Source organism: Octopus bimaculoides, chromosome 27 (genome assembly GCF_001194135.2).
Source record: "Octopus bimaculoides isolate UCB-OBI-ISO-001 chromosome 27, ASM119413v2, whole genome shotgun sequence".
NCBI classification, from domain to species: domain Eukaryota; kingdom Metazoa; phylum Mollusca; class Cephalopoda; order Octopoda; family Octopodidae; genus Octopus; species Octopus bimaculoides.
Genome location: NC_069007.1, coordinates 20,876,423 through 20,895,051, shown reverse-complemented (window position 1 = coordinate 20,895,051; position 18,629 = coordinate 20,876,423). Strand labels below are relative to the sequence as shown.

The following is an 18,629-nucleotide window of genomic DNA, read 5'->3' as shown; positions in this document are numbered from 1 at the left end:
AGTGAGGAATGTTTCTGGTTGGGCCCCCCAGGTTTCCTGTACTGGAATCGCCTGGCTAAAAGTTCATACGGTTACAGTGAAACTACCGTACACCTTGTAACTATGTTATACGACCAACCAGCACGTTACATTGGGTGTTTAAGAACTTAAAGGTGCATAAAACATCCCCCCACAAACACTGAAAACAAGGTGAAGATGACTCTCACTTCAACTGCCTGGGTACATCCCCTGGTGCACACATTCCCTAGCCTCTAATCACCGTGAAAGGTTGAAAGAGACTGAAGATTTTCGAAGCCAAAATCCCCGAGATTTGGACAAGACGGAAGACGCTTAAATCTTCCACACGCTAATACACACACACACACATCTATATATACATATATACGCACATATATATGATGATGGCTGTCCACTCGTGACTTAGGAAGACCATTGCTGACCTTCAGGAACATTTTTCGCTGTAGGACTAACTTATATTCTGCATTTGCGGCTCCATTTCTCAGCCATGTAGATTCCCCACCTGGACTGGATGCCGGTCCACTGTAGGATTACTCATTTTTGCCAGCTGAGTGGACTGGAGCAACATGAAATGAAGTGTTTTGCTCAAATATGCAACGTGTCACCCGGTCCAGGAATCAAAACCATAACCTTACGATCAAGAGTCCAACATCCCTAACCACTAAGCCACGTGCCTCTTCATCCTGTCATTACATATTAAGCAGAACATTCACCTAATTTTTCTCCAACCTTAGTCCATTCTCTGCCTGTTGTGCCATCTCATATTCCCAAGCAATACCACATTTTGTACTCAGTCCTTTACAAACTGTAACAGAAATACGAGTAGATGTTTGATGAGTAGAACTTGTCTCATATTCCAGTTTGTACTCAGAGCCAGAACCAGTTTTAGCAGGGTTGGTAATGAAAGGGTTAAAAGAACAGATTTTACTTATTGTTAGGTTGTTGGAGCTATTGTCACGACAGATAGGTAAGACATGATCTAGGCAGTTAAGAAACATCAACAGTCCTTTCTTCGAAAAGAATTTTAATCAAATTTGCAGATATCTTAATTTTATTGAAGCTAATTGTGAACATTGACATTTTTTTTTTTTTGTGTTATTTGTAATATTACAGTTTCTTGTAAAGGAAATAAAAGATGTATATAATTCCAAAATTGTTAAAGGGTCATAAAATCTTTAGCATTCCAGATTCCTCTTCCAAATGTAATGATTACCTGTTCACACTGTTTCGAATTTATCTTTTAGCTTCAAGATTTCAATGATGTGATTGTTTAGTTTTAAGAATGACATTGTATGATAGGTGTGAGAAACCAGATCTAACCAGTTTAAGCATAAAACAGAATATTTAGGCCAAATATGGGTGGTTTAAGTGCTAAAGGGTTAATCTGACAGAATCTCAGACTTTTGATGATGATGATGATGATGCATGTCTGAAGAAAAATTAATTTTTTTGCCAATTTTCATACTTTGTAGGGGTAAGCAAATAAGAAATAGCAGTTGCTACCCAAACACAAAAATCGTGTTACACTGTGTAATTTTCCATATACTTCACAATGATACGATTTTTCGCTAGTGTGTATGTTTGTGTATTATTAAAATATGATTTAGAGATGAAAGACTCGTCACCTATTTCACGGGGAATATGTATCACTCAAGTGTGTATTTTTATGTGCCAGCAATTCTTTCTTAGACACAAAAGATTTCATACAAACAACACAGTTTTCTCCAGTGTGAGTTCTTTTATGAGATGTCAGTTCACTGCTGGAGACAAAAGATTTCCCACATATTTCACAGTGATGCTGTTTGTCTCCAGTATGTCTTCTTTTGTGCATTGTTAAGTCACTGTTAGAAACGAAAGATAAACCACACATTTCACAATGAAAAGGCTTTTCTCCAGTATGCCTTCTTATGTGAAATATAAGATGGGAATTCTGTCTGAAAGATTTCCCACATATTTCACAGTGAAAAGGTCTCTCTCCGGTGTGTGTCCGTTTATGAGTTGTTAAGTTACTACTGTCAAGAAACGATTCCCCGCATATATCACAGTGGAAAGGGTTTTCTCCAGTATGTGTTCTGTTGTGTTTTGTCAATTCGTCATTAGCGACAAACGATTTACCACATATTTCACAGTGAAATGGTTTTTCGCCAGTATGTATTTTTTTGTGATGTACTAAATTGCTACTAGATACGAAAGATTTTCCACATATATCACAACGATAGGGTTTCTCTCCCGTATGACAACGCACGTGGATAACAAAACTCTTTTTCCAAAAGAAAGATTTCCCACATATCTCACAGTGAAACCGTTTCTCTCCAGTGTGTAAGTTCCTATGTTCCTTCAAGTTACTTATACTCACGAACGATTTCGTACATATTTCACAATGGAACCGTTTCTCTCCAGTGTGACTACTCATATGGGCAACAAGTTTACAATTGTGGATAAAATATTTCCCACATATTTCACAACGAAATAGTCTTTCTCCAGTATGTATCCTCTTGTGACTTGTTAAATTACTTTTAGATACATAAGATTTCTCACATATTTCACAGCGAAATGGTTTTTTACTCTTGTGTATTTTCTTATGCGTTAATAAACCATCTTCTGAAGAGAATGTTTTCTTACAAATATTACAGAGATATTCAGTAATATTTTTGCGTAATGATCTTTGTTTAGTAAATGTTTCATTACATAAAGATTCCTTACCATTGTATATCTGTGCAACTGAATCCATATTAATTGAACAGGGATTCTTAAAAGCTGTAGAAATGTTTGTGGCTATAATCTATTATAGTTAAGTGTTATGTCTTCGATATCATGAAACTTTCTTTACGTAATTTAATTAATTTAACTGAACTAATTATAAAAATACTAAGAGTACGGTGTCACTGAAAAACTGTTCTCTCCTGAATAACATCGGTGACAGATGATAAAGGTCCCTAACATAATTTAACACACCAGAAACACTATCAAATTTATCAAACCAGAAGCGAATACACCAGATTTATCAAATTTATCAAACCAGAAGCGAATACGTTAATAAAACTGAAACATTTTCTGATTGTATTGAATTATATGAGGCGAACTAAAGTGTATATCACCGGTAACACTGAGAAGCAGGAAAATTTTTTTACCGACACCGCCATCTTCGACTAATGTGATCATATCTAGTTGAAGCATATCCATTATATTTAATACTAGAAACAGCTCTGTAATTGATTAGAGTTAGAGATAATTCTATAGCTTGCAAGAATTCCAGTTCAGCTAATATGGAAGACGTTGATGACATAGATTCTTCTAACGCAACTGTTTTTAACGATGTAGATTCAATTTCACAGACAGACAACGGTAAGAAAACCTTATGTGATGAAACATTTACTGATCAAAAATCATTAGACGGAAATATTACTGAATATAGCTGTGAGATTTGTAAGAAAATGTTCTCTTCAGAACACGAATTATTTATGCACACACGCACACACAAGAGCGAAAAGACAAATGAGTGTGAAATATGTCAGAAGTGTTTTGCCTCTAGAAAAAAATTAACATGGCACAAAAGACGACACAGTAGACAAAGATTGTTTCCGTGTGAAATATGCGGGAAGTCTTTCTTCCATAATTCAGGACTTATTATCCACGTACGAAGTCACACTGGAGAGAAACCGTTCCATTGCGAAACGTGTGGAAAATCATTCGCTTATCTTTCTGTCTTAAAAACACATACAAAAGTACACACGAGAAGAATGCTGTTTCGGTGCGAAATCTGTGGTGATACTTTCGTTCATAAACCGAATCTTCTTCTCCATATGCGTAGCCACACTGGAGAGGAGACCTCCGGAAATCAAACAGATGGGGAACAATTTGATATAAGTGGTGATTTAGAAACAGAAGCTAAAGAAAATCCGTTTCATTGTGAAATATGTGGAAAATCTTTCTGTTGGAAATCAAGTCTTGTTATCCATATACGGAGTCACACCGGAGAAAAACCTTTCCACTGTGAACTATGTGGAATTCCTTCCGTCTCTAGAAGTAATTTAGCCAGACACAGAAGAATACACACAGGAGAGAAACCGTTTCACTGTCAAGTATGCGAGAAGTCTTTCTTCTCTAAAAACGATTTAGTCAAACACATAAGAGTCCATACAGGAGAAAAACCTTCTCATTGTGAGATTTGTGGGAAAAGTTTTCTCGATAACAGCAATTTAAGAACTCATAAAAGAACACACACTGGAGAAAAACGGTTTCACTGTGATACTTGTGGTAAATCTTTCACTCAAAATGCTCATCTTGTATCTCACAAAAGAGTACATACTGGAGAAAAACCATTCCATTGTGAGCTGTGTGGGAAATCTTTCTCTCACAGTTCAGCTCTTAGTTTACATAAAAAAATACACACAAGAGACAAAACTGTTTTATAGCGAAATATGTGGAGAAATCATTTGTCATTAATGATTTAACAACACTCAAAAGAATATAAAGTTTGTGGTGATGGAACTTCTATTATTGTCAAATATATGGGGAAATGAGTGGAATTTCTGGTTTAAGTAACCCATCATCACTTTTTATTTTTTGGAATTTTCAGGAAAATGTTTGCGAATTTGTGTTCTACACATGGAAATTTCTGCAATTATGAACCCAAAGTTCCAAGAACGACTGGACTGAAGTATTGTATCGTGGTCGTTGCAGTATTTCTAGCTGGGACCTGGTATTTTGTTGTCATTGCAGTATTTCTGGCTGAGAGAGACCTGATGTTTCATCGATTTTTCCTGTGGTTTTAGTAAGGTGTTCATAGCAGAAATTGTAGTTTACAGCCTTTTGTAAGCTTGGGTCATATTTCACCTCATTTGAAGAAGCTCTTTGAATCGGTAATGAAGGGCTTGCTCATAGTTTTCCAGCTGTTGATGTAGTTCTTAGAATATATATATCAGCTTGATGTCTAATAGTTATTCAGGAGGACAGTCATTCAGTAAATTGGATCTGATAAAGAATTATCTCCAGTGACCCATGAAAGAATAAACATTCTGTGCCTTTTCGATGTTGAGAGCAGTTAGGAAGGGCATCCTGCTGTAGAAACTCTGCCAGATCAGATTGGAGCCTGGTGCAGCCATCTGGTTCGCCAGTCTGCAGTCAAATCGTCCAACCCATGCTAGCATGGAAAGCGGATGTTAACCGATGATGATGATATACAGTTTGAGAAATTCATTAAAGATTTTTCAGATGCAAAGTATAAAAAGAAAGTTGTTTTGATAATATTGTAGTATAGAATGGTAAATTGATGGAACTTGCAGTACTTTGTCGAGATGACATTTTGCACTGACAGATGCATTTAAATTTCCTAAGAACTACTAATTAATCAATTTCAATTAAATGCAATAGACTGATTTTGAGATGTAAATTTGATAATTTTTCATGGATTTTAATTTGTGTATGAGAGACCCACTGAACTTGAAGTGCCCAGGGCCCCACAAGCATTAACTCCATCCCTGTTTACAACCAGAAAAGGTAGGATGACTCCTACACCAAGACTACTTTGTAGGACCAAAAATTCCTTGTGAAATGCAGCAAGACTTGGAAAGATACCTGGTGGTGTTTAGATGTTTATATATTTACATTCTCTGCTATGTCGACTGATATGCTGGAAAATACAGGACTTGTATAATAATGAAAGTATTGCTTGTGTTTCTATTTTATTTATGAATATGGTTTTTTTATTGCTTGCCCCTCTATCCTCAGAGACTGGTAATTTATGATGTTACAGCCTTCATTGAATTTGAAACATCACAAGTGAACGTTGTTGCCTACATAATGTTATCTAATTGAAATTCAACATTTTTATCCAAATAAACCTTAATTTCTGTTTTTAAAACTTGGTTACTAGTTTTTCCTTTATATCACCAACATATTTTATTTAAAAATGTCTCTAGTGTTTTCAAATGTATTAAAAAAAAAAATTTGGAAAGTAATTTTTATCATCGTCATTATCACTTAATGTCCGATTTCCATGCTGGCATGAGTGGAATGGTTTGACAGGAGGAGCCAGCCAGGTAGAAGACCACAGCTGGCTAATGTGTCTGTTTTGGTATGGTTTTTACAGCTGGATGCCAACCACTTTACTGTGTGGACTGGATGCTTTTTATGTGGCACCTGTTCCATCATTTAGTCTTGTATCCATTTTTCATGATGGCACAAGCTGGACAGGTGTGTCTCAGCTCAACATCCAGCTGATACCAGCAATAGGGTAGAAACTGCACTGTTAACTGGTTGACGTGAGGAAGAGCATCCAGCTGTAAAAATCCTGCCAAAACAGTCACTGTCAAACTGTCCCACCCATGCTAGCATGGAAGGTGGACGTTAAATGATAATGATATATAAGCCAAACGGAGAGATTCTGAAGAAGCTGCACCAAAAATCATGCCCGATTGCATCTGCAACTGCCCGTAATACATGCAGTAGAAACACACGTATGTCATCAAGACCATAAATAATATGATGTATAAAATTGTAAAATAAAAGAAATTAAATTTTGAGAATGAACAAGTCTCCATGTTCTATATCATCATAATTATATAGATATATAAATAAACTAGAGGCACATGGCCTAGTAGTTAGAGCAGCAAACTCGCAGTCACGGGATCACAGGTTCAAATCTCAGACCAGGTGATGTGTGTGTGTTTATGAGTGAAACACCTAAGCTCCATGCAGCTCCGGCAGAAAGTAATGGTGAACTTCTGCTGACTCTTTTGCCACAACTTTCTCTCACTCTTTCCTTCTGCAGCTTACCTGTGTCTCGTCCAGGTGGGGAACCTATATGAAACCAGGAAACTAGCCCTTATGAGCCAGGCATGGCTCAAGAAGGAACAAAAACAAACATATATATAGAAAGAGAAAACGATTTGTATTAGAGGGCTTACAACTGTACTCTTAATTTATTTTTTTCCATAAATATATTTCATTTGAATTTGCAGTGTGTAAATTTATATTTTGTTTGCATTTGGAAGCATTTGAAACTTTTTTTTTTTGTTTTACTTGCTGAAAATTTAAAACTGTTGCCAAAGTTCAAATTTATTAAACACGTATATTTATACATTTCAAATGCAATCAAATTGTATATTGTACAAATCAAAATATATTAACCCTTTAACATTTAAACCAGCCATAACTGGCCCAAATATTCTATGTTTTATGTTCAAACTGGACAGAGTCGGCCCTTTACACCTACCCTGCAATGTCATCTAAAAATAATCACATCATTGAAATCTGGAAGCCAAGTGATAATGCATCATTTATTCAAAACGATGCTGGTGTCACATAATTGGCACCTGTGCCAGTGGAATGTAAAAAGCATCTTTTGAGCGTTGAGCCTCATGGAGGCTGTGTGGCTGATGCCGGTTGCATGTGAAAAGCACTTTCTGAGTGCTGGACCTCACAGAGGCAATGACGAATGACCGAGACTATTGGCATTATGCTATGCTTGAGAAGACCCATCAAGCCAAGTAAAATTGCAGTCGTGTCACACAAATGGCACCTGTGCTAGTGACATGTCAAAGCACCAATTATACTTTCAGAGTGGATGGCATTAGGAAGGGCATCCAGCCGTAGAAACCATGCCAAATCAGACTGGAGTCTGGTGCAGCCTTCCAGCCTTGGTCAAACTGTCCAACCCATGCCAGCATGGACCACAGATATTAAATGATGATGATGATGAATGGTTGTGCATAAATAAGTATTACATTTGACAAAACCATCTGAATGCTAAAGGGTTAATACAGTTTGAATGCAAATGAAATATATTTATATACAAAACAAAATATATTTATACACTTTAAATGCAAACAATATTTCCATACAAAACAAGATGTTGGCACACTTATTATAATTTACTGAATACCCATAACGGTTTCAAATTTTGTCACAAGGCCTGCAATGTTAAGGAAGTGTGGAAAGTTGCTTGCAGATGAAAACCAGTCTGACTGTATTTATTTTATCAACTCTGAAAGGCAAAGTCAACTTCGGAAGATTTTGAACTCAGAATGTAAAGACCCGAAAGAAATACCACTAAGCATTTCGGTTTGATGCTTGAAAGGTTCTGCCAGCTCGCCAATAATTCTTTCATTTACCACCAGGGTGACGAGCATTTGGGAAAAGATGTGAGTGGGGAGGGAGGAGCAATCTGAAACCAATTTCAAACTACGCCCTGCACATAAAATCAGTTTCCTCTCACCACCTGGAAATCTGAATGTGACTAAGTTACCAGGAAGTAATCTGCACAGAAATTGCTACATTTAGGGTAATTTGAAATCAAGTTATTGGTGGATTATAAATTTAGATTTCAAAGGGAAAGCTTCCTCACGTTTCATATATGATAGGCCCCTCGCTTGTATGTACTTGTACATGTCTTTTTAAGTGACTGTGTGCAATAAATTTTTTCCCACATATATTACAGTGAAAGGGTTTTTCCCCAGTGTGTATTCGTCTGTGTATCGTCAAATCACTGTTTGAGGTAAATGGTTTCCCACAAGCTTCGCAATGAAAAGGTTTATCCCCAGTATGTATTCTTCTGTGAACTATAAGATTCGAATTCCGAGCAAATGCTTTGCCACATATTTTACAATCAAACGGTTTTAATCCAGTATGTGTTCTTTCATGAGTTGATAAATCACTTTTACATACAAAACACTTTCCACAGATTTCGCAACGGTAAGGTTTTTCTCCAGTATGAATTCTTTTGTGAACGATAAAATAGGAATTCTGAGCAAAAGATTTTCCACAAATGTCACAGAGAAACGGCCTTTCTCCCGTATGTATTCTTTTATGCGTTGTTAAATGACTAAAATCGAGAAAATAGGTCCCACAGATTTCACAGGGAAAAGGGTTTTCTCCAGTGTGAATTCTTTTGTGTTTGTTTAAGTCGTCTTTGGTGACAAACGATTTTCCACACGTTTCACAGTAAACCAGATTCTCCCCAGTGTGTCTTCTTTCGTGTTTTACTACATTATTCTTAGAGGCGAAAGACTTCCCACACATTTCACAGTGAAAGCGTTTGTTTCCAGTGTGTCTGATTCTGTGTTTTGTTAAGTAACTGTCAGATTTAAACGATTTCCCACACACATCACAGTGATAAGGTTTCCCCCCAGCGTGCTTACATGTGTGAATAACAAGATCTGCATCACTAACGAAAGCTTTCCCACACATTTCACAGTGAAATGGTTTTTGTGGAGTATGCACAGCCTCGTGTTTTCTTAACTCACCGTTACTGACAAATGATTTCGTACATATTTCACAATGGAATGGTTTCTCTCCCGTATGACGGCGTATGTGAATAACAAGTTTTGAACTATCAATGAAAGTTCCCCCGCATATTTTACAGTGGAATGGTTTTTCCCGAGTGTGTGAAGTGGTGTGTTTTGTTAATTCACCGTTAGTAACAAACGATTTCTTACATATTTCACATTCGAACGGTTTTTCTCCAGTATGACGACGTATGTGAATAGCAAGTTTTGATCTTTCTATAAATGCTTCTCCACATATTTCGCAGTGAAACCGTTTTTCCCCGGTATGTATTCGTCTGTGTCTTTTTAAATCGCTGTTAGAAATAAAAGATTTTTTACATAGTTCACAATGAAACGGTTTTTCTCCAGTGTGGATACGTTTGTGGATAACAAAATGAGAATCTCTTAAGAAAAATTTCTCACAAATTTCACAATAAGGTTTTTCTGTCTTGTGTATTTCTTTGTGCGTGAAGGCTTCCTGTTCGGAAGGAAATGTTTTGCTACAAATATCACAGCTATATTCAGTAAGATTTCTGTTTGATGATCTTTCTTCAGTTACCGTTTCATCACACACAGCTTTTTCACTCTTGTATGTCTGTGGAACTGAATCTAGATCGTTAGAAGTATCCAAGTGATTAACGTCTTCCATACTAATTAACCAGGAATGCTTACAGGTTCACAAATGTCTATAAATATAATGTATTACGGTTCCGTTGCTTCTCTTAGATATCCTAACACAATGTTTAACACGATTTCAGCAAATCAATTTCTCCCATACAAAGTGCGCGGTGTCGTTGATAATTTTTCCCTTCTTTTAATGACAACGGCGTCGTTAGTTGAATTTCCCTCATATAATTTAATACAATCACAAACATTTGTAATCAAGTTGATTAAGGCGGTGATCTAGCAGAATCGTTAGCGCGCCAGGCAAAATGCGGCATTTTGCTCGTCTTTACGTTCTGAGTTCAAATTCCACCGACTTTGCCTTTTATTTCTCCTTTCGAGGTCGATGAAACGAATACTGGTTCAGCAGTGGGGTTGATGTAATCGACTAGCCCCATCCCCTGCTGAACTATTACACGAATAAACATGTAGATATTCAGATATATTTATATACATATCTCCGTTGGTTGGTTGATGTTCTAATCATGATTTACATTATGTATAATCTTATTTTTATATATAACATATAGTGGAGGCGCAATGGCCCAGTGGTTAGGGCAGCGGACTCGCGGAACCCTCGACGTCGTAAGCGACGTACAAAAGCGTCAAGGTATTTATTTATATTGACTTTGAAATTTCCAAAAATGCTATTGAATTTGCTGGTATTTATTTTATCACGTTGCTCCAATCCACTCAGCTGGCAAAAATGAGTAATGCTACGATGGACTGGCATCCTGTCCAGGGCGAAACTGGCCCTGTGAGGACTATACTCAGTATAAATTACATAAGTACAAAATGTGTCGTGGAAACAGAGATAAGCTAATGGAGGAGGTAGGCTTTACATATAGCTGCACAGTAAGAGTGCATTGGAAGTAGATCCTTTCAAATAACTAGAAGGCTCCATGGCAAAGATGGGCACCGTTAATTGAAAAGTTAACTGTTAATCTGTTAACCAAAAAGTTAACTTCAATAACCATTAATCAGTTAATTATTTCCTAATGTAATGGAAGTTATCGATAAACTATTAACATTAATTTTTATTATAAACAACAAAAAATCAGTTTTTGCTCTAAAACCACCTTTAAAAAGTGCCAAAACTATAAGATCCGTTAATTTTAATTGAATTGAAGTTAACTAAAGTTGACTTGAGTTAACAGAAGCTAAATATAACAGAAGTTAATTAGTCCAATAATGATTTCCAAAGTCAACTTAGAAATTAAAATCATTTATGAAAATGTTAACTTCATTAATTTAACGATTAATGGTTTGGTGTTCACGTTTGCTCCTCTCATATAGTTGAGAGTTTTTTTATTTTCTAGGCGATCTTATGAACAGTGAAAGTGGATGTTTTGAAGGTTTAACCCTTTAGTGTTCAGATTATTCTATCAAACATAATGCTTATTGATTCACATTGATTTGAATTAATCATGCATTATCTCATATCTTCAAGATCTTGATGGTGTAACTACTTAATGTAGAATAACATTGTAGGGTAGGTGTGAGAGCCTGGATCTGGTCAGTTTGAACATAAAACAGATTTAATATTTTGGCCGGATATGGCCGGTTTAAATACTAAAGGTTTAATTGCCAGAGTAAGAATGGGATGGAGAAAGTTGAGGGAACTACTATTTTTGCTGGTAACAAAGGCATTTTTCTCTGTTAGCCCTGTAGTGGGGTGTGTAGCAAAAGATGTTGTTGAGGTAGCAGATGAAGTAGGCATGTGGATGACATCAAAGTAAAACAATTGGAAAGCATCGGATTGTGGTTTAATTAATTTATTTAATCAACATTTGCATTTATGTGTTGTATACACAAGGAAATCCATTACATGATATTACCAACTTGCTTCGAGTTGGTGAAGTAAATACTGTGTCGATGTGATGAGGTAGAGGTTTCTTGGTATGTATTTTTAATTTTTTTTGTAAACTACAAAATGGGATTTCAGAGTCAAATTTTCCCACAAATTTCTTAAATGTGCTCTTTTGTGAGGTATTAAGTTACAGCTGTCACAATAAGATTTTCCACAAATTTCTTTGTTAAACTTTTTTTCTCACATGTGTTCTTTTGTAAGATGTTAAGTTACGGCTGATTTGAAAATATCTTCCACAAATTTCTTAGTTAAACAATTTTTTTCTTCTCACGTGTTCTTTTGTGACTTGTTAAGTTACAGCTACCACAAAAAGATTTTCCACAAATTTCAGTTAAACTTTTTTCCTCAAATGTGTTCTTTTGTGAGGTGTTAAATTACGGCTATCACGGAAAGATTCTCCACAAATTTCAGTTAAACTTTTTTTCTCAAATGTGTTCTTTTGTGAGGTGTTAAATTACGGCTATCACGGAAAGATTCTCCACAAATTTCAGTTAAACTTTTTTTCTCAAATGTGTTCTTTTGTGAGGTGTTAAATTACGGCTGTCACGGAAAGATTCTCCACAAATTTCAGTTAAACTTTTTTTCTCAAATGTGTTCTTTTGTGAGGTGTTAAATTACGGCTGTCACGGAAAGATCTTCCACAAATTTCGCACTGAAAAGGTTTCTCTCCAGTGTGTATTCTTTTGTGAGTCGTTAGATTACTACTATTAAGAAACGATTTCCCACAAGTTTTACAACGATAAGGCTTTTCTCCAGTATGTATTCTTATGTGTATTGTTAGATTACTACTATCAAGAAAAAATTTCCCACAGATTTCACAGTGAAACGGTTTTTCTCCAGTGTGTGTTCTTATGTGTGTCACTAACTTACTTTTACAGACAAACGACTTTCCACAAATTTCACAATGGAAAGGTTTTTCTCCGGTGTGACTACGGACGTGGATAACAAAATTAAAATTATTAATGAAAGACTTTCCACACACTTCACAATGAAACAGCTTTTCTCCAGTGTGTATTTTTCTGTGAACAACAAGGCTGGACTTCTGAGTAAAGCATTTTCCACACGTTTCGCAATGAAAAGGTTTTTCTCCAGTATGCGTTATTTTATGTGTTTTTAAATCACTGTTAGATACAAAGGCCTTCCCACAGATTTCACAGTGATAAGGCTTTTCTCCTGTATGTCTTCTTTTATGAACTACAAGATGATTATTTTGGGTAAAAGATTTTCCACACATTTTGCACTGAAACCGTTTCTCTCCACTGTGTATTAATTTGTGAGTTGTTAAATTACTTCTATCAAGAAAAGATTTCCCACAAATATCACAAGAAGAAGGTTTTTCTCCAGTGTGTATCCTTCGGTGCCTTATTAAATGATTATTAGAGACGAAAGATTTCTCACATATTTCACAGTGAAATGGTTCTTTTCCATTGTGCTTTCCTTTGTGCGTAGTTAAATCATTAATATGATGAAAAGATATCCCACATATTTCACAGTTTAACGGATTTTCTCCAGTGTGTATTCTTTCATGCCTTGCTAAATTACTCTTGGAGACGAAAGATTTGCCACATATTTTACAGTGGAAGGGTTTTTCGCCTGTATGGCTACGGAGGTGAATGACAAGATTCAGTTTCTTAATGAATGATTTCCCGCATATTTCACAGCCAAAAGGCTTTTCCCCAGTATGAATTCTTTTGTGAACTACAAGATGAGAATTCTGCTTGAATGATCTGCCGCAAATTTCACACCGATATGGTTTTAACTTCTTCTTGTGTGTTTCCTTGTGTGTGAAGACTTCGTGTTGTGAAGGAAATGTTTTCTTACAAACCTCACAACTATATTCACCAATATTTCTCTGTATTGATTTCTGTTCAATAACTGTTTCACCATATAAAGGTTTCTCGTCATCGTATGTTTGCACAACCGAATCTACATCGTTAAGAATTGTCTTACCAGAAGTGTCCAACTGATTAACGTCTTCCATTTTAACCGATAGGGAATTCGTAAACAGCTAAGAAATGTCAGTATCTATAATCCATTATGGTTCAGTGTTTCTGAGTAATGAGATTTCGCTAACATGATATAAATTAAATTAATTATGAAGATGACAAGTTCGCGACGTTGAGAAACTTTCCCAAACCGCAATTATACCGGTGACGTAATTAAACTGTCCTTAATACAATTTATTACATCCAGCATCACATTCAGTTATATCAGTTTGTTCTTTGCATTGTGTCTAATCCATTGTGAATCTAAAATACAACATCCACATAAATATCTTATACGTATCAACGAAGGACCTCTTAAGTTATCATTTGACTTGCTAGAAATAGCAGTCAAATGTTTGTATGTAATGAAAAAAAAATAAAAGGTTACTGTTCAGTTAGCAGGGCTTGCTGTATTAGCTTTTTTAAGACGCCAACTGTATTTCACTTTGTCAAACAAAGCGACATGGGAAAGATTTTGTTTCTGTAGTACAATAAAAGGAAGATTTTGACTTATTTGCTGTCTAAAAATTAGGGCACTTCTTCGCTATTTGAAGTGAGGAAATAAACTATTTAAAATAAATGAAACAATTGAAATGTATTATACATATATACATTATTGATCGGGCATCAACAACAACACAAATATACAGAACAATGCGAAGAAATTTTCTAGCATTTCAGAATGTTTTAAATTATGTTAGGCATCTTTCAATTTTGTCGCCGGTATCATTGAGGTGAGGGGAAAATATATGAACGACACCGCCGTATCTTTGTAATTACTTCAGGTGAGTTAATTAGATCATGTAAACATTGTCTCATTACATCTAAGACAAGAAACTGGACCGTTATAGATTATAATCACAGATATTTCTAGAGCTTTTAAGAATTCCTGGTTAATTAATATGGAAGACGTTAAGGACTTGGACACTTCCAACGTAACATTTGCTGAAGGAAAATCATTTCATAGCAATATTACTGAAAAAAACTGTGAGATTTGTAGTAAAATATTCTCGTCGGAAGAGGAATTATTATCACACAAAGAAATACACAAGACAGAAAAACCCTACCACTGTGAAATATGCGGGAAATCTTTCCCATCGAACGTTTTTCTAACAACACACACAAGAACACATACAGGAGAGAAACCATTTCACTGTGAGATATGTGGGAAATCGTTTGTAAATAATTCTCATCTTGCAATTCACAAAAGGATACACACTGGAGAAAAACCATATCAGTGTGAAATATGCGGAAAATCTTTCACTCAGAATGCCAGTCTTGTTATCCACGTACGCAGTCACACCGGAGAGAAACCTTTCCATTGTAATATATGCGGGAAATATTTTGTTTCTAATATTATTTTGTCACGTCATAAGACGATACATACTGGTGAGAGACCATTTCAATGTGAAATATGTGGAAAATCATTTATTAATAATTCGAAACTTGTCATTCATATACGTAGTCATACTGGAGAGAAACCATGCAATTGTAATGTTTGTGGGAAGTGTTTTGTCTCCAATAGTAGTTTGGCAATTCACAAAAGGCTGCACACTGGAGAGAAATTGTTACACTGTGAAATATGTGGAAAAAGTTTTATAAATAATTTGAAACTTGTCATCCATGAACGTAGACACACTGGAGAAAAACCGTTTCATTGTGAAATATGCGGGAAGTCTTTTATTGAAAATGCTAAGCTTACAATCCACCAACGTCGGCACTCAGGAGAAAAACCGTATGTGTGCGAAGTATGTGGCAAATCTTATGTAAATAACAGTGATTTAAAAACTCATGAACGAATACATAGTGGTGAAAAACCCTTCAGTTGTGAAATTTGTGGCAAGTCTTTTCTCTATAGCAGTAATTTGAAAAGACATAGTAGGATACACACTGGAGAAAACCCGTTTCACTGTGACATATGTGGCAAATCTTTCTCTGATAATTCTAATCTCGTAGTTCACAAACGTAGACACACTGGAGAATTACCACATCATTGTGAAATTTGTGGCAAATCGTTTGTAAATAACAGTGATTTAAAAACACATGAACGAATCCACACTGGAGAGAAACCTTTCCACTGTGATATATGTGGGAAATCGTTCTATGTGAATTCACAACTTGTAGTTCATAAAATGATGCATGCTGGTGAAAATCCTTATTCTTGTGATATTTGTGGGAAATCTTTTCTGACTAATAGCTTATTAAAAGCACACAAAAAAATACACACTGGAGAGAAACCTTATCACTGTGAAATCTGCGGGAAAGCTTTTCTTAAAAACCACGATTTAAAACGTCACAATCAAATACATACAGGAGAGAAACCTTACCATTGTGATATATGTGACAAGTCGTTCTGTAAAAATTCTTCCCTTGTTGTGCACAAGCAAATACACACGGGAGAAAAGTCATATCTTTGTGATATGTGTGGGAAATCTTTCTCTCGAAATTTTGATCTTATGAGTCACAAGCGTAGACACACTGGAGAAAAACCTTGTGCCTGTGAAGTGTGTGGGAAATCTTTTGTTAATAACAGTGATTTAAACATACACAAACGGAAACACACGGGAGAAAAGCTGTTTCACTGTGAAATATGTGGGAAATCGTTTATTACAAGCAGTCTTTTAAAGAGACATGTACGCATACACACTGGAGGGAAGTCTTTAAAATGTGAGACATGAGAGGTTTTTGCTTGTAAGTCTAAATTTATAGACCAGTAACAAGTAAACACTGGAGACCATTTATTCCTTTAGCATTTGAACCAGCAAAAATAATATTTCTGTTTTGTGTACAAACTGGCTAGATTTAGCCTTTCACACCTACCCTACAGTGTCATTCTAAAAATGAATAATTCCATCATCAAAATCTGAAAGTTATGAGATAATGCATCATTAATTCAAAGCAATGTGAATAAATAAGCTTTACATTTTGACAGGGTAATCTGAATTTTAAAGGGTTAATCTTAGTGTAATTATATTGGAACTCAATCTCATTGTATTCTCATCTTTTAATATAGAAATGGAATCTCATTTCAGAGAAATCTTAACTCTTTTACTCGTTTCAGTCATTTGACTGTGGCCATACTGGAACACCACCTTTAGTCGAGTAAATCAACCCCAGGACTTATTTTTTGTAAGCCTAGTACTTATTCTATCGGATTCTTTTGCCGAACTGCTAAGTTACGGGGACATAAACACACCAGCATCGTCTATCAAATCCTCTCACAAGGCTATGGTAGGAGACACTTGCCCAAGGTGCTGCTTGTTTCTCCCCTGTATAACTGTTTTCTACCAGCTCTCAGGTTCTTGTTCTAGTATCCTCTCTTTCGTTAATTTCCTTTTGTGGCAGGAGGGGGGGAGGAGACAACCCTCTGGTGCTGGGGAACAACTGAACAGAGATAAGATAAGGCAGAGAGGAGAAGTCTTTATGCTCACTGAAAACATGACAGCTCCTTGATGTATCCGACTAAAGTTAGCATTGTAAAACGTGTGAATTACATGAAAATTATCAAAATATGTTTGAACTCATTCCCTCTTGTTTGTTATCTTGTAATTAACAGATACACCCTGCAGAAAGATCTCTTTGATTTTATTTGTCTTTAACCCTTTTGTTACCAACCCACCTCTGGCTCTGTAGTACAAATGTCTTGTTTTCATAAGTTTTGAATTAAAATCTTCCACCAAACCTTAGTCACAATTTATGTTCTTAACACTAGCTGAATGATAGCTAAGTTATTTTACTAAATTCTTTGTTATATTTAAAATTAATTGAAAGAAACACAGAGCATCTCAAAATAAATACAGTAATGAAAGGTTTAAAGTTTATAAGACAATCTCATTAATTATGACTGGCAAAACATCATCATTTAACGTCTGTTTTCCAAGATGACATGGGTTGGATGGTTTGACAAGAGGTTGGTAAGCCAAAAGATGGTGCCATTTCCAGGTGTGGTTCTGACGTTATTATGTTTTTCAATATCGTTCTCCCCGTAAACACATTTAAGGGTCTTTTTCTGGGTTATATGCGATGCTTAAAACAGAATTCCGCTGCTGGCATCTGCCAGGCGAATTTTTTTCCGAATATCTTTCTCGTTGCTTTCAAAATGTAACAACGATATTCATCAAGTTTGTTTTGTTTTTTCTTCTTCAATCAGAGTTCTTCTCATCAGAACTAATAGCAGACTGGATGAAACTGAAGAATCAAACAGATCGAATTGGAACTGTATATGAATCGATTAAACTATATTAGGAACTTTTAACTTAAAACACCGGAATAATTATAGCAAGGGGAAACTATTAGCGACACCGCCAACTTGCTATTGTAATTAGTTCAGCAAATTCCATAAAATGATGTAAACAGTTAAATGAAACTGAATTATTTTAGATTAATATTAACATACACCTCTGCAGCTTTTAAGAATTCCTGGTCATTAATTATGGAGGATGTTAATCACTTGGGATCTTCTAACGATGTAGATTCAGCTTCACAAACATACAACTGTGAGAAACTTGCACGCAATGAAAAATTCACTGAACAGAGATCAAGACAGAGAAATATTACTGAATATAGCTGTGAGATTTGCAAGGAAACATATTTTTCAGAGCATGAATTAATCACACACAAAGACATACATAAGAAGGAGAAACCATATCAGTGTGAAATATGTGGAAAAGCTTTCACTCACAATTCGAAACTTGTTATCCACGTACGTAGTCATACAGGAGAGAAACCTTTCCATTGTAATATATGCGGGAAATATTTTGTTTCTAATATTATTTTGTCAAGACATAAAACGATACATACTGGCGAGAGGCGGTTTCAGTGTGAAAA

The 18,629-nt window shown here is 35.7% G+C and overlaps 5 protein-coding genes across 5 annotated transcripts in view; 2 read left to right on the top strand and 3 right to left on the bottom strand.

Annotated features, from left to right (window-relative positions):
* Positions 1 to 1,262: 1,262 nt before the first annotated feature.
* Positions 1,263 to 2,901, bottom strand: LOC106871009 (gastrula zinc finger protein XlCGF17.1). Its single transcript, XM_014917264.2, has one exon. It carries the CDS (start codon positions 2,747 to 2,749, stop codon positions 1,649 to 1,651), a length of 1,101 nt encoding a protein of 366 aa, XP_014772750.1. The 5' UTR covers positions 2,750 to 2,901; the 3' UTR covers positions 1,263 to 1,648.
* A 383-nt stretch (positions 2,902 to 3,284) lies between these two features.
* Positions 3,285 to 4,433, top strand: LOC106871008 (zinc finger protein 239). The gene has a single exon (XM_014917263.2). It carries the CDS (start codon positions 3,285 to 3,287, stop codon positions 4,431 to 4,433), a length of 1,149 nt encoding a protein of 382 aa, XP_014772749.1.
* A 3,928-nt stretch (positions 4,434 to 8,361) lies between these two features.
* LOC106870992 (zinc finger protein OZF-like) lies at positions 8,362 to 9,933 on the bottom strand. The gene has a single exon (XM_014917240.2). The coding sequence runs from the start codon at positions 9,931 to 9,933 to the stop codon at positions 8,362 to 8,364; it is 1,572 nt and encodes a 523-aa protein (XP_014772726.1).
* Positions 9,934 to 11,706: 1,773 nt separating this feature from the next.
* Positions 11,707 to 18,629, bottom strand: part of LOC106870982 (zinc finger protein 91) — a 21,535-nt gene continuing 14,612 nt past the window's right edge. Inside the window, exon 3 of the mRNA XM_052977164.1 lies at positions 11,707 to 13,825. Within this exon, the coding sequence (XP_052833124.1) occupies positions 12,389 to 13,825 (1,437 nt within the window). The 3' untranslated portion in view covers positions 11,707 to 12,388. The remainder of the gene's footprint in view (positions 13,826 to 18,629) is intronic.
* On the top strand, positions 13,871 to 18,623 carry LOC106870997 (zinc finger protein 62 homolog). Its single transcript, XM_014917247.2, has one exon. The coding sequence runs from the start codon at positions 14,705 to 14,707 to the stop codon at positions 16,478 to 16,480; it is 1,776 nt and encodes a 591-aa protein (XP_014772733.1). The 5' UTR covers positions 13,871 to 14,704; the 3' UTR covers positions 16,481 to 18,623.